The sequence below is a fragment of the Carcharodon carcharias genome, chromosome 3, assembly GCF_017639515.1.
Source record: "Carcharodon carcharias isolate sCarCar2 chromosome 3, sCarCar2.pri, whole genome shotgun sequence".
Classification (NCBI taxonomy): Eukaryota; Metazoa; Chordata; class Chondrichthyes; order Lamniformes; family Lamnidae; genus Carcharodon; species Carcharodon carcharias.
The window spans coordinates 125,665,109-125,678,073 of record NC_054469.1 but is presented as its reverse complement, the minus strand read 5'-3'; the positions used below and the strand labels follow the sequence as shown (position 1 = coordinate 125,678,073).

General features: G+C 41.0%; 1 protein-coding gene across 3 annotated transcripts in view; it reads left to right on the top strand.

Annotated features, from left to right (window-relative positions):
* dgkb (diacylglycerol kinase, beta) overlaps positions 1–12,965 on the top strand; it is a 975,484-nt gene that overhangs the window by 368,295 nt on the left and 594,224 nt on the right. For all 3 annotated transcript variants that reach the window (XM_041184471.1, XM_041184469.1, XM_041184470.1), the window contains 2 exons: positions 11,317–11,390; positions 12,710–12,784. In XM_041184471.1, coding sequence (XP_041040405.1) covers positions 11,317–11,390; positions 12,710–12,784 — 149 coding nt within the window. The remainder of the gene's footprint in view (positions 1–11,316; positions 11,391–12,709; positions 12,785–12,965) is intronic.

The following is a 12,965-nucleotide window of genomic DNA, read 5'->3' as shown; positions in this document are numbered from 1 at the left end:
CCTCATGAGCCTTCAACAGAACTCTGAGTTCTGTTGAAGGGTCATGAGGACTCAAAAAGTCAACTCTTTTCTTCTCTGCCGATGCTGCCAGACCAGCTGAATTTTTCCAGGTAATTCTGTTTTTGTTTTGGATTTCCAGCATCCGCAGTTTTTTGTTTTTATCTCTTATGTTAAATTTGTGTTGCCTGCAATTTTAAATGAACGCTGCATGCAGGCAGTGCCACTCATGCAGTTCATTGACTACATGCATCAACAAGGGGGCCTGATCTTATGAGTGGCTAGCACTATATAAAGGCAGCCTGCACCTCTTAAAGGGGAGGTGCAATGTGCCTGCAAGAAATGGTGGGAGTCCTTGGAAACTGAATCTTTGAATATATGGCTGAATAGGTGAGAAACTTCATACCAAGGTTTTCTGTAAATGTGCTGGAGTTTTTAGTGCAGGATGTGGAGAGATACCTTTTCTCTACAATGGAGGCAAGAGGCCCTCCAGACATATATGCTCAGGAGACAGTGAGAAGGAGCAGCAGATGTCAAAACCAAGAATATTGTTCCAAGAACATGGATGCAGAAAGAAGTTTAACAATCTCACACAAGTTGTCAAAGTGAGTGAATTCAACCTTCAAGTGACACATCATACCAAATGCATCACTAGCCTCACCCACTGTTCAATTCACTGCACCCTCAATGCCCACCTACAGCCAACCTCTATCAAACAGTACTGAACCTTTCAAATCATAAGTTTTACCTGACCCTCATATGCTTAGCACTGTTGCCAACCTCACATCCTCAACTCACAATTCGCATGCACTAGCAGCTGTTCAACCATGACAGCCATAGTCAATGCTATCCTTGCCCTGCTTTAAGGCTGCAGTTGGAGCTGTGGCCATTGGCAGATTTCAGTCATGATCTATTTTATGAAGTTAAGGAGTCTCAAACATTGGTGCTTACTGAAGTTGCAGTAGGAGAATTGCTCACTGCAAACACGCAGTGGATATGGCCTCTGCTGAGAGCTCTTCCCCCCTTCCTCCTCCTCCCTCTTTTAGCAGCCTATCCTGCTCTGCATGGCCTCTCTTTATTCTCCTACGCATTCCTCTGGGAATTAAATATGACTATCAGGTCACCCATATCTGAAAGCAACTTGTTTCAACACAAGATTTTAAATAACCAGAGAAGTAGACCATCCTCTGCACACCACTTAAAACATTAGCAAAATATAGGAAAGTACAAAAAATGAGTGCAATTGCACCCACAGTTAGGAGTAATAATCCACCAACTAACCTTTAAATAGAGCTGGTGGGGTAGGGGGGAGTCTTTCTTGCCACTTAACCTTTATCAGGTTCAAACAGGTGTTGACTAGAGAATGGGATTCAAAATCAGCAGTGTTGCCATCATATCAGCTTTACATTGAAAGTATGTGCTGGCATCATGGGCCTATATTTAAATCTTTATGTAGCCAAATAATGCCTTAAATAATGGATGCTACGTGGCCCAATTTAGCCTACAATTATTGACCAAAAAAGCTAGCAAATATAATTGAGTAGGCTGATAATATCTGAAACCAACAGCTGAGTGTTTTTGTCGACATGATTCGTTTCTTGAAACCTGACCATTGATATACGACCAGATAAAGAATAAAAGTTGCAAATAATTGCTTAATGATGCTGTTGCATTTGTTTTAAAACTGCATGGCATGGTTTTCTGATAGCTAGAGTGGATGAATGCACCGGCTAGTTTGGATTCAAAAAAGACTAAGAAGGGAGGCGTCCTTGGCCAGTGCTGAGTTAGCTGCTCTCAGCTTGGCCGGCAGTCAGTATACGCCCCTAGCTTTCAGCTGGGGTGGACAGGGGAAAAGTCACCTCTCATTCTGAAGCCTGATTGCTTTAAAAAAAACATTTTGTGCATGTGGACCTCAAGAGGACAGGATCAGATTGGGCTGTGATGCTGTGATACATTTTTGGCTTTCTTCCGACACACTGAATTCAAATTCCCAACACAACACAATTTTCACAAGCAGATCAACATCTCCTGTAATTTGCAATGTACATCTTTTTGCACACTTTGTGAATAAGAGTAGAAGGCCACTGGATAACCAGTTACTGGAGCTGATTTTTCTCTTAATTCTGCCCTGTTTACCCCTAAAGTCTGAGCAGTAGGATGAAAATCAGTAAGATTTAGGCTGGCCCAAGCTCCTGTTAGAATAGAATCATAGCAAGCAAGTCGGACCTCATTAATTTATGCAAATAGGAGTCAGATAACTCAATTAAGACCCTAATATCATTTTTTTCTCTAGCTACATTGCTGCTGGCTGTTTCTATAGACCATGGGGTAATAGTCAGAAGGTGAGCACTTTGCTATTTAAAGGTTTCCTTGTCCGCTTTCAGCTCAAATACTGCAATGATTTGGAAGGCAATTACTTGTGTTTGATATGAGAAGATTTTGAAGTGTTCATTGAAGCCTTGAACATTTCTGTCACTGGGTGCTTCCAGGTTATCACAGATGTTATGAAAGTCAACTTACCTTAGCGTTGAGAGTGGAGGTCAGAAAGATAGACTCATGATGGACCTTACAGCTTTTGTGCATGCGCAGACTGGAGCAGGCTGCACATGCGCAGTTCTGAAATGTTTGAGTTCTCTGGGCCTAGTGTGTTTGTGCATGAAGAAAAATGGCGTGAAAACCTGGGTCATGTGACCAGGAGCAGAGCATCATTAAGATGTGTCCTAGGCAGGGGACCGGGAGAAGCCTCAAAGGGAGAGGGCACAGGATGAGGTCCCAGACAGAGGCCAGGAAAAGGTCCCACTTCAGTTAAGAAACAAGGAGCAGTAAAAGGCTCTAATTAGAGAAAGGGCTGTGGTTAGCAGACTTTAAGTGCAGAAGGCTCAGGGGAAACCCTGGTAATCAAAGAAGGGTCAGGGGAAGCCCTGGAGATAAAAGAAGGCAGTCAAAGATTGGTAACTTCATCCTGTGGGCTGGTGGGACAAAGCGCTTTGGAGCAGTAGTATTCTGCTTGGCAAGGCTGAAGAGCTGAAGTTGTGCTTGTAAGTTGGTGCTTGAGTGCAGACTTGGGAATCCAGGGGAACGGAATCTTAGGAGATGAGATTGAAATCCTGCAAGGTGGGCTGCTGTAAACGTCGTCTGAGTTGGAGCGACCTTTGGAGAGAATTCCAAGATGAGATCTTTGAAGGTAAAGACTGGAATCCCTCATGAGAGAGACAGAGTTTCAGTGAGATTGGTTGACACAGTGTTACTAATATATGAGTTGGTTGTTGAGAAACATGCACCCTGTTTTGGGTGCATTTGCTATTTAGTGTGCAGTGTGGTGTGTTTGACCCAGTTTCCTGTTAATTCAAAAGTACCTCATATTGAATGTTAAAATATGAAGATAGATATCGTAAGTCATTTTATCTTTGACTTTGTATAGTATAGTTTATTTTTTCAAAACCCATGTAATCTTGCGGTTTTATCCAATTAGCAAGTGTCTTGAATCCCAAATTTTGCCTGCTTTAAATAAAAAGCTATTGGTCCCAAACCAAGTCTTACCAAAATCATGAGGGGGTCTGATTGTAACACAGGTTAATCACTGGCATCAGTTTATCTCCTAATCAGCAGTTTGTACTTGCACTGAACAGCTGGCTGATGCCATATTTGCTGGGGCAAACTTCTTCATGGGGAGAACTTTCTCCCCGTCAAGTGGGCTGGGCGGGAGTGGGCGTGGGCGGGCGCGCAGCCGATGGCTGCTCACAATTGGCTGTGTACTGCTATTTTACGTGGGCGGGCCAATTAAGGCCTGCCCAGCATGATGCACACCCGGAGGTGCTCAGTGCTTTCTGTGCAAGCCGGGGGAAGAGGGAGAGTCGGGGCCTGCGCTCTTTCATGCATGTGCACGAAAGAACGCAAAAATCTCCCTGAGGCACAGAGCTGCCTCAGGGAAATGAAGAAAAGTCATACAGATGTGAAAATTAAAAAAGATAAAATTATTCAGACATGTCCCCTCATGTGTCATTGTTGGAACATGTTTATGAATTTTCATGAAACATTTTATTAAATTAATAAACCCTTCATGAAACCTCATCCCGCCCGTGGATGAGGTTCCATGAAAATTGCGAAGGCCTGCTCTTTGCCTGCCCGCCAACGTAAGGGTTGGACGGGCAGCCCTGCCAAGTACTTTAATTAGTTGATTAATGGCCTTAATAGGACTTTGACAGTTCGGCGGGTGCGCAGCTGACTCTGGTGCGCGCCCGCCAAACTGAAAATCGGAATGACGCGCGGTGACATTGGGACACACGCCTGATATCACTGCGTGTCATTTTAAGTGTCAACATGCGGGGACAGAAGATTCTGCCCCGACTCTTTCTCAATGACCAACTGGAACTAGCCAGAAGAACTCTGGGTATTTTCAGCTGCAAACACTCTGCAATGCCTTGTTGCCGCATCCACATCATCTGTGGGGCGCTTCATGAATTTCAATGAGTTCCTCTCCATTAATGTGTTACTGATGTGTGCCTACCAGCAACATATCAAAAAATCTGTGACTGCTTTTGTCAAAATTGGCACAACAATTTTCCGTTGTGCCAATCCTCCATTTTCACTCTTTGCTTCTGCACAGTAATTGCAAAGTTGACTGAATAAATGCTATCTTGTGCACACTTGGATCTGAACTCCTTTTAAGAAACCACACCTCAGTGGCCAAACCGTGCTACAGTCAGGTTCGTTGACCCAAAGTGCGGATGCTGAGTGTGGAGAACTTACTGAACAGGCCAATGGTGATCTCAAGTCATGATTCCACTGTTTGGATGGATCAATAGGTCCTTGAAATATAGCCACATAGTGTGTCCTATATAATAGTGCTTTGCTGTATGTAACCTAACTACAATGGGGAACACCACATGGAGCCACATTGAGATGAGGGCTTTCAATGTGATGATAGAGACAGCACTGCACTGATGACATAAATAATGGTGAAGAGGCAAAAGGGTTCCAGCAGCTGGAGATCTTCTCATTGAAGAGCACTTTAACTCCCTGCTTTTGTGCATTAATAATGTTGTTCAAATAAATAGCATGTGCCTGGGCACCACTGAATTCCAACTAAACTGTTGACCACCCAATCTCCCTTCCTGGGCTGCATGTTAGTTGAAATAAGGTCAGATAATACTGAGATTATTAACAATTCTATCCCTCCTTGGGTACTGTCCCCATCTCCTTCAAATGTACATTCATCACTCCTCTCTTCAAAAAAAGCAGCTCTTATGCTGTCCCTCACACCCATAATTGCAAATTCCTGCCCATCCTCAAGCTCTCTTGCCACTCACGTTCTTGATCACGCGGGCACTTTGCTCATCTTTGCCCAAACTCCAGATTGAATAACTCCAATCAGGTTTCTGCCACTGTACCGAAACAGTTCTTATCAAAGTCACAAATGGCATTTTATATGGCTGACAAGGGTAAACTATCCCTCCTCATCCTTCTCAACCTGTCTGCAACTTTTGACATGGTTGGCTACACTATCCCCATTTAACACCTCTCCAACAGTTCCTGGTTGGGGTGACTGCAATCACCTGGTTCTATTTTTATTTATTCAGTCATAGCTAGAGAATAACTTGCATTTGCTTCCCTACCTACCCCCACACCATTACTTCTGATGTCCCCCAGTGTTCTATCCTTGGACCCCTCCTACTTTTCACCTACGTGCTATCCCTTGCTGACATCATCTGATAGCACAGCATCCGTTCCATTTATACACTGATGATACCCAGCTCTACCTCACAACTATCACTCTCAAAATCTCCACTTTCTCTAAATTGTCACACTGCCTGTCCAATGTCTGGATGAATAGACATTTCCTCTGACCAAGTATTGGGAAGACCAAAGCCATTGTCTATGGTCCTCATCACAAACTTTGTATGCTCGCCAATGACTTTCCCTTTCCCTGGCAACTACCTGAGGCTGAACCAGACTGCTTGCAACTGTGGTGTCATATTTGACCCTGAATGAGCTTCTGACCACATAGCTGTGCCATCACCAAGACACCACCTATTTCAACCTCTGTAGCATTGCCTATTTCCAACCAACCTCGGCTCATCTTCTTCTGAATTCCTGGTGCATGCGTTTGTGACATCTAGACTTGATTATACTGATGAACTCCAGCCATCACCCCCTATCATCTACTCTTTGTAAACTTGCAAGAAAAGTAGGAGAACATTAGTGTGTGCTATGTTGAAGGATTTTGAAAATGTGTAAGGTGACTTTGCATTTTGTTTATGCCAAAAGGAAAAAGTGTGAGGAAGAGGGAAATTAGTTATAAGCACGTTACCAGCTTTTAAGTGTGCGAGTGCAATCTAAAAGTGAGTAAGTTAGATGAGGCATAGAAAGTGGGAAATTGAAGTGCTGGTGCCATGGTACAGTAGTGCAGGACTACAGACAGGAGCGGGATTTGAAGAGGATTCATATCTTAAGAATCCTGTTAAGGTCATTAAGTTTCTTTCAGACCTGAAATTGGATCCTTGAAACAATGCAGCTGACTTTGAAACAAAAACAGAAAATGCTGGAAAAACTCAGCAGGTCTAACAGCATCTGTGGAGAGAAAAAACAGAGTTAACGTTTCGAGTCCATATGACTTTTCTTTAGAGCTTGCTTTGACCTGCCCAGCCACTTGTCTGCTTCTGACTCCTTTTTTAGGACTTTTGACACACATCAATGGAAAAGAGGATCTCTTTCCTCTTCCTTACTTATTCCATGAATACTTCCACAACATATGTAAGAGAATTGGTGAGGAGCGAGGGTGGGACAGCTTGGATATGGTAATTTTGCTGTTGCTGCCTCAGTAACACACACTCCACTGATTGCCAGTGAAAGCACATCTCCCCTTTTAGGGCCACAGGCTCCCTATAAATGCCAATTGGCCTGCCAGATTTCTTGTCCATCTAAACCATGAGCAGTTTACCAGCAGTCTGATTCGCGCTGCCTTCTCACCTGTTCTTTTTAAATGAACTTTGTCCATGAAGAGAAAAATTAATCAGGTCTCCTGTTAGTGTCATTGGGCAGGTTGACTGAACACCCTTCCCACTGCTCACTTGATGTACGCCAAGTACAAACTCACCCCTGTTTTTACCAAGATATTTTACACCAGAAATTGTCTGGGCTCTTCAACTTCCGTCCTTTATGAAAGGTGGAAGATACTGTTGTCAGACTCTGCAATTCACGCCAAACTACTGTTTGAATATACTTGCACAATATTTAATGACACCGAGACAAAATATTATGCAGATAATTTGCAACACAATGCTTGATTTAACATAATCATTTAAATGGCTTATAAAAGCTAAATAGTCATGTCAGAAATCGAGGAATCATTTCAAAATCTCTTAGTTGAGTCTCTGTTGATTACGATGCAGGCTTTTATTGACAGAACTCCACCTCTAAGTGCATGATATGTCTAGTGAAATAATTGAACTCCAGAATGGGAATAGCCCAGAGTAAGTGTATTGCTCCAAGTCAGACTTTGACACTCCAGATCAAAATAGTCCTTCTACAAAGTATGTTTCTTTGAAGATGAGCCAGATTTTTTCTCAACAGGCAGGTAATTAGAATATTAATTATTTCTGTCACTCAACTGCATGGAATGTGAGCAGCAAACCCCTTGCTGTATGAGGAGTTGTTTACTAGACAGACTGAAATTCTGAAATTTTTCCTCTGGGCTTGCATTCCATGAATAGTTCCAGCAATCATGAGGAATCAATTTACTTACAGAGTGGAAAACTTCCATGAATTATCATTTAAATAATCTGAGGCAAATAATCAGAATCTAATCAGATTAAGTTTATAAACAGCCCCATTAATCAAGGCAGACTGCCTTCCCTTCACACTGACAGCTATCTCCATCTTTTATTTCAGTTTTTCTTCCCGTATTTAATTTCTTGCCTTCAAAGCTATTCTTTTGCATATGAAAATATAAATGCCTACATAAGTTTTATCTAAAATATACAAATTCTATAGTACAATGCAAAGCTGGGATCTGCTCTCATAATTAAATGGCTTGCCAACCCAGGGCAGGGGTCTGCTCTCACAGTGAAGTGGCTTGCCTCTGCTGCTGTGCAGGTTGACACATGGTCATTTTAGTAAGATAGTGGAGAGACACTGGCACCTCTGGAGTTGTGACTCAACAAGAATCATAGGAAGTTACAGCAAAGGAGGAGGCCATTCAGTCCATCATGTCTGTGCCAGATGAAAAAGGGCTATCCATCCTAATCCCACTTTCCAGATCTTGATACATAGCCTTGTAGGTTACAGGGCATATCTAAGTGCCCAAGTACTTTTTCAATATGATGAGTGGTTCTGACTCTATCGTCCTGTCAGGCAGTGAGTTCCAGACCTCCACCGTCCTCTGCATGAAAAGAAGTCTCCCTCAATGCCCCTCTAATCCTTCCACCAATTACTTGAAATCTGTTTCTCCTGGTTATTGATCATCACCATCAGAAGATGAGGAAAGGAGGCAGGCAACATAAAATGTTTCCATCCCTTTTTCTTAGTGTCTTCAAAAACAATAGCATGTTTTGTGCTGATGATGCACTGGCAGTTGTTGGAATGAATGTTGATTCATGACTGATGGTAAGAAAAAAGATTAGCTTATTTCTCCCATCCTAATGGCTCTTCAATCACCGTGTTTCATTTCATGGAAAAATTAAAAGAATATGGCAGCTGACATATTCAAAACTACTATTGCCTTTCAACTATTAACTTTGACGTGAACTACCAGAGTAAGGGTAGCCCTTGTTAATGTATAGTAAATTACAGTAGTTCAGGATATATTAAAATAAACATTGTTGGCTAAGCTATTTGGCCTCGGGTTTCAGCAATGAATTGCAGGCTGCAGTACGAACGATAAGGCTGTCATCTCTCCAGCTTTGGCTGTGCCATTATGACACACTATTAAGTTATGGCTTCCAGCTGTCAGACAGTATTTTAGCCCTAGTGTTGAAAATAACTTGACTATTTTTTACATTGTTGCTCAGGAAATTATTTATTTAATTGCAATGATCAAATGTGTCTGTTCAGGTGTTCTTTAAAGCACTTTAACTCTTTGGAATGGTGCATTAAAAGGGTCGTTAAGTACTGCTGAATTCTGAAAGTGATTTGCAAAGCAGATTCATATTTACTTCCCAAAGAATTAGCGTCTGTGCCAGTGGAAAAAAAGAAACAAAAAGAAATAACTGCGGCACCTTGAGATACCATGGCAACGAAAGAGACTTATGCTGTTCATTGATGTCTATTAATCATGGTTAAGCACATTTATCTTAGTTCTTTATAGCTAACCAGCATAATGATCAGGATTATTATTTATAATTAGAGGAAGTAATAGATCATACATAACCTTTGGATGAGTCTCATTAATTTACCTGATTCCATCGGGACTTCACACTGAGGTAGTTAGGTACTTCATCTCTGTCATTCTGTGCTCCATTGGCACATAGTTAATGCTCTGAAAAGGACAGCAGCACGATCATGGAAAGAAAAATATGACAAAATCCCAAGGGAAGCTTGTGACTATTTTTTACAGGAGTGGTAAGAAAATGTAGGGCATTGCTTTGAAATTTGGGGGTGCAGAGTTTCCGGAGTTAATTGCAGTTATCTATAAAGCACTGGTTGATTCATAGCATTCAATGTTGAGATTGTGTAGGTGTTAACATTAAATAAGAGTGTGGTGCCAAATGCCACTGTGCCAATTTTGATAACGACACTTAATGATCAGAGATTTACTTTCAATTAAATATGCTACTTAATTAACTGTAAAAGTTGGTAAGTCAATGGAAAATCTGGCGGAGAAGAATTGCTTTCAAAACAATTCATGAGGAGCACAAGAAACTCCTGTCCACCAATATAACCTGTATGCTCGGAAATGCAAGTTTGCATGGTTCCTGGATAAATCGCAGTATTAGCTCTTATTCTCCTTGTCTGTTTAATTGCCATTACTTTTTAAATAATGCATTTTTCCAAAAGTTTTTTTTAAAGAATGTAATATGGAATGTTTAACTAGTTTGAAAGTTTTAATAGCACTGTTGTTGTGAATAATACAACACTAAATAAAGATAACAAGAATTCTGTGCCCTTGTATTAATGTTCCACATGAATTAGTGGAGCTGATTTTAATGGTTGGTGCAAAAGGGGCAGACCTGAGCCCAGAGTCATTTTGAGGCCTGGGCTAGATTTGCATTGAAGCAGTTCTCAACTCCTCAGTTGAAGAGGTCAAAAAATCAGCCGGATCCTATGCAGAACTGACCAATTGCCTGGGCCTCTGTGAAATATGGGGCAGAATTTTATGCTGGCATAATTTTATGGGTCCTGCCGTGATCTGGGCGGTGAGAGGCTGCTCTTTTTGACCCCACAAAAAACCGATGGAGATTTTCTGATTGTTTTATTTGATTCAGTACCAGTAGCCCCTTTAAGGAGAGCAGGTCCACCCACTCAACACCTGGTACAAATAGATGGAACATATGCAGCATAAATAAGTCAGTAAATGACCTCAGGCTATTTGAACGTTATGATTGCTCCATTCACACTGGGTGTCCTTGGTAAAAATCAGACCCAATATGCTTAAGTAATATCTTTACCTTGCTCAGCTAATGAAGCAGATGAGGTGGATTCTTGACTCCTTGATTCTTGTTACCTTAAGTATGAGGCAAGAAAATTGTAATTCCACACTGCCTTGTCACAGTTTTATTTTATTAACCCTTCAGTTTTTGTGGATAAACTCTTTTTTGTTGCTTGTGTTTTGCTGAAAGGAAATCATGTAGAAAAGGCAGATGCTTAATAGCTAATAAATAACTGTTTTTGAGAGCGTGTTGTTTCTTATAATTTCATACATTTCGAGAAAAATAATTTGAGTCACTCCAGAAAATTGTCAAACATGCTCCAAGTAAATGATCTATTTTGTTCTGTTTAAAGATTTGAATGTTTGTAATAGGTACCGGGATTTTGTTAAAGTTTCAAATTTTGTGTTTTTTTTTCCTTTTGTAGAACCTGTACTGACCTATTTGGTGTTGTTTCTGAGCTGGGGCAATGTGTAGAAGCAGCACTGGGCTGAGTTGTTGATTTCAGTTGCACTGTTGTGGGGAGATAACAAGCTGAGACCAGATGCCTCTCCAGGGGAAGGGCAGGTATTTCAGATTGAGGGTTTGTGCTGCCATTTTACCTCCGAGTGACCTCTCCAATGTAGCACTGATGGGGTCTGAACACTTCTTAAAATAAAATGGGATACATAAAAAGCAAAAATCTTACACTGCGATCATCGCATGAAAATCTCATAATTTGGATTCCTTTTTACAGATCACACCAATTCCAGGCACACATCCGCTTCTGGTATTTGTGAACCCTAAAAGTGGTGGGAAGCAGGGAGAAAGGTGAGCCTCCAATTTCTGATTTTTTTTCTGTAAAAAGGAAACGGCAAAATTTGGTCAGAAGTACAGCTGCAATCTCGGATGTTCAGCAGAGTTGTTACTGTAGTTAGGATTGTACACTGGGAGGTGATGTCTAAATATAACACCAGATATAAGCTTTAGCCAAGTACAAGGGGGTCATCCTGCATATCAAAATGGCACTGAATAAACCTACGACAACTCAAGTTACACAAGGCTTCTGCCATTATTGTTTGGGAGACCAGTGGAACTCCAAGGAAAAGGGCAAGGACTGGTTGAAATGGGATTCCACCATTTCTGGGCCATTCCTAGCTGCCTTGAGAAAGGCGATATCTCTGCTTACCTCTTTAAAAGGCAATAACAACCAAAGAAAGGAACTGAAGGTGAGATCTCTTTAAGCCAGGAGTCCATGCTCCTCAGCCTGGCAAAGGACCCGATGTTTCTGTGGCAAAAGCTTTGCTAAGCCAATGGCAGCCATCCACAAGGGTGAAAGTAGAGCCCACTGCTAGAGCCCAGGTTAAGGTAGTAAGTAAACTGGACCTCCGAAGGTTTCCGAAACTGTTTGCAAAAATACTAGCAATTTAAGTAAATGAAAGCAGTTGACTATTGCAATGTTTAAGGCAGTTTTAAAAAAAAAATCATATTTCATACGTTTTCTGATTTAATATTAAGCACACTTTTTGGTTAATTCAATTTTCATTTAAGATCCATGCCATCTCTGCCACATGTAAGCTGCTGCTAAATCTACCCCACTCAGTAAGCAATTAAAAAAAATCTGAACAAGCAAAACCTGCAAGGTACTTTTGTAAAAACACATTTCTGTAATTCTAAAACAAAAACAGAATTAGTTGTTATGAAATACTGAATGTTGTACAACTGAAATTGTGAGTCATTAGTTGTGCAGTGAAAATAAAGTGTGGGAAACAAATGACCTGGTACAAGTGTTGTGTCTAGTTAATATCCCCTACAAGTGCCTCCATTTATCCTCCCCTGTGACTTGTGCACTGTTTCAACTCACATTTCTGTGAGAACACTGCCTGGGGACATTAATTAGGTGTGACACCAGTACAGGCTTGACCCTAGCACACTCCTGGAAAAGACCTTCTTTATCAATCATCATTAAAACTAAAATGATTACAGTAACAATACAGATCACTTCTGTATTAAGTGATGAATCCACATGTGTTACATTGTCTATAATGACTCCTTTTTGCTTTATCAAATTCAACTTATTTTAAAAAAACTGAAACAAAGATCTAACACTACAAAGGGAAATGGATAGTATATTTATACTCTTTTCACAGAATCTTCAGAAAATTCCAGTTCCTTCTGAATCCACGCCAAGTTTACAACCTTGCCAGTAGTGGACCAATGCCAGGGTAAGTACAACACCAAAACAGGAACTAGAAATATCATGCCTAAGTTGGGAATTCAGAAGTTCCTAACATCATAAGTTTTCTTATAAATATTCATATTGAACAAAAAGGATAGGTTGTTAGAAAAGTAGAAACTAGTTACAAATCACCTACACATCACCACCTATAAAAAGTGATTCACATT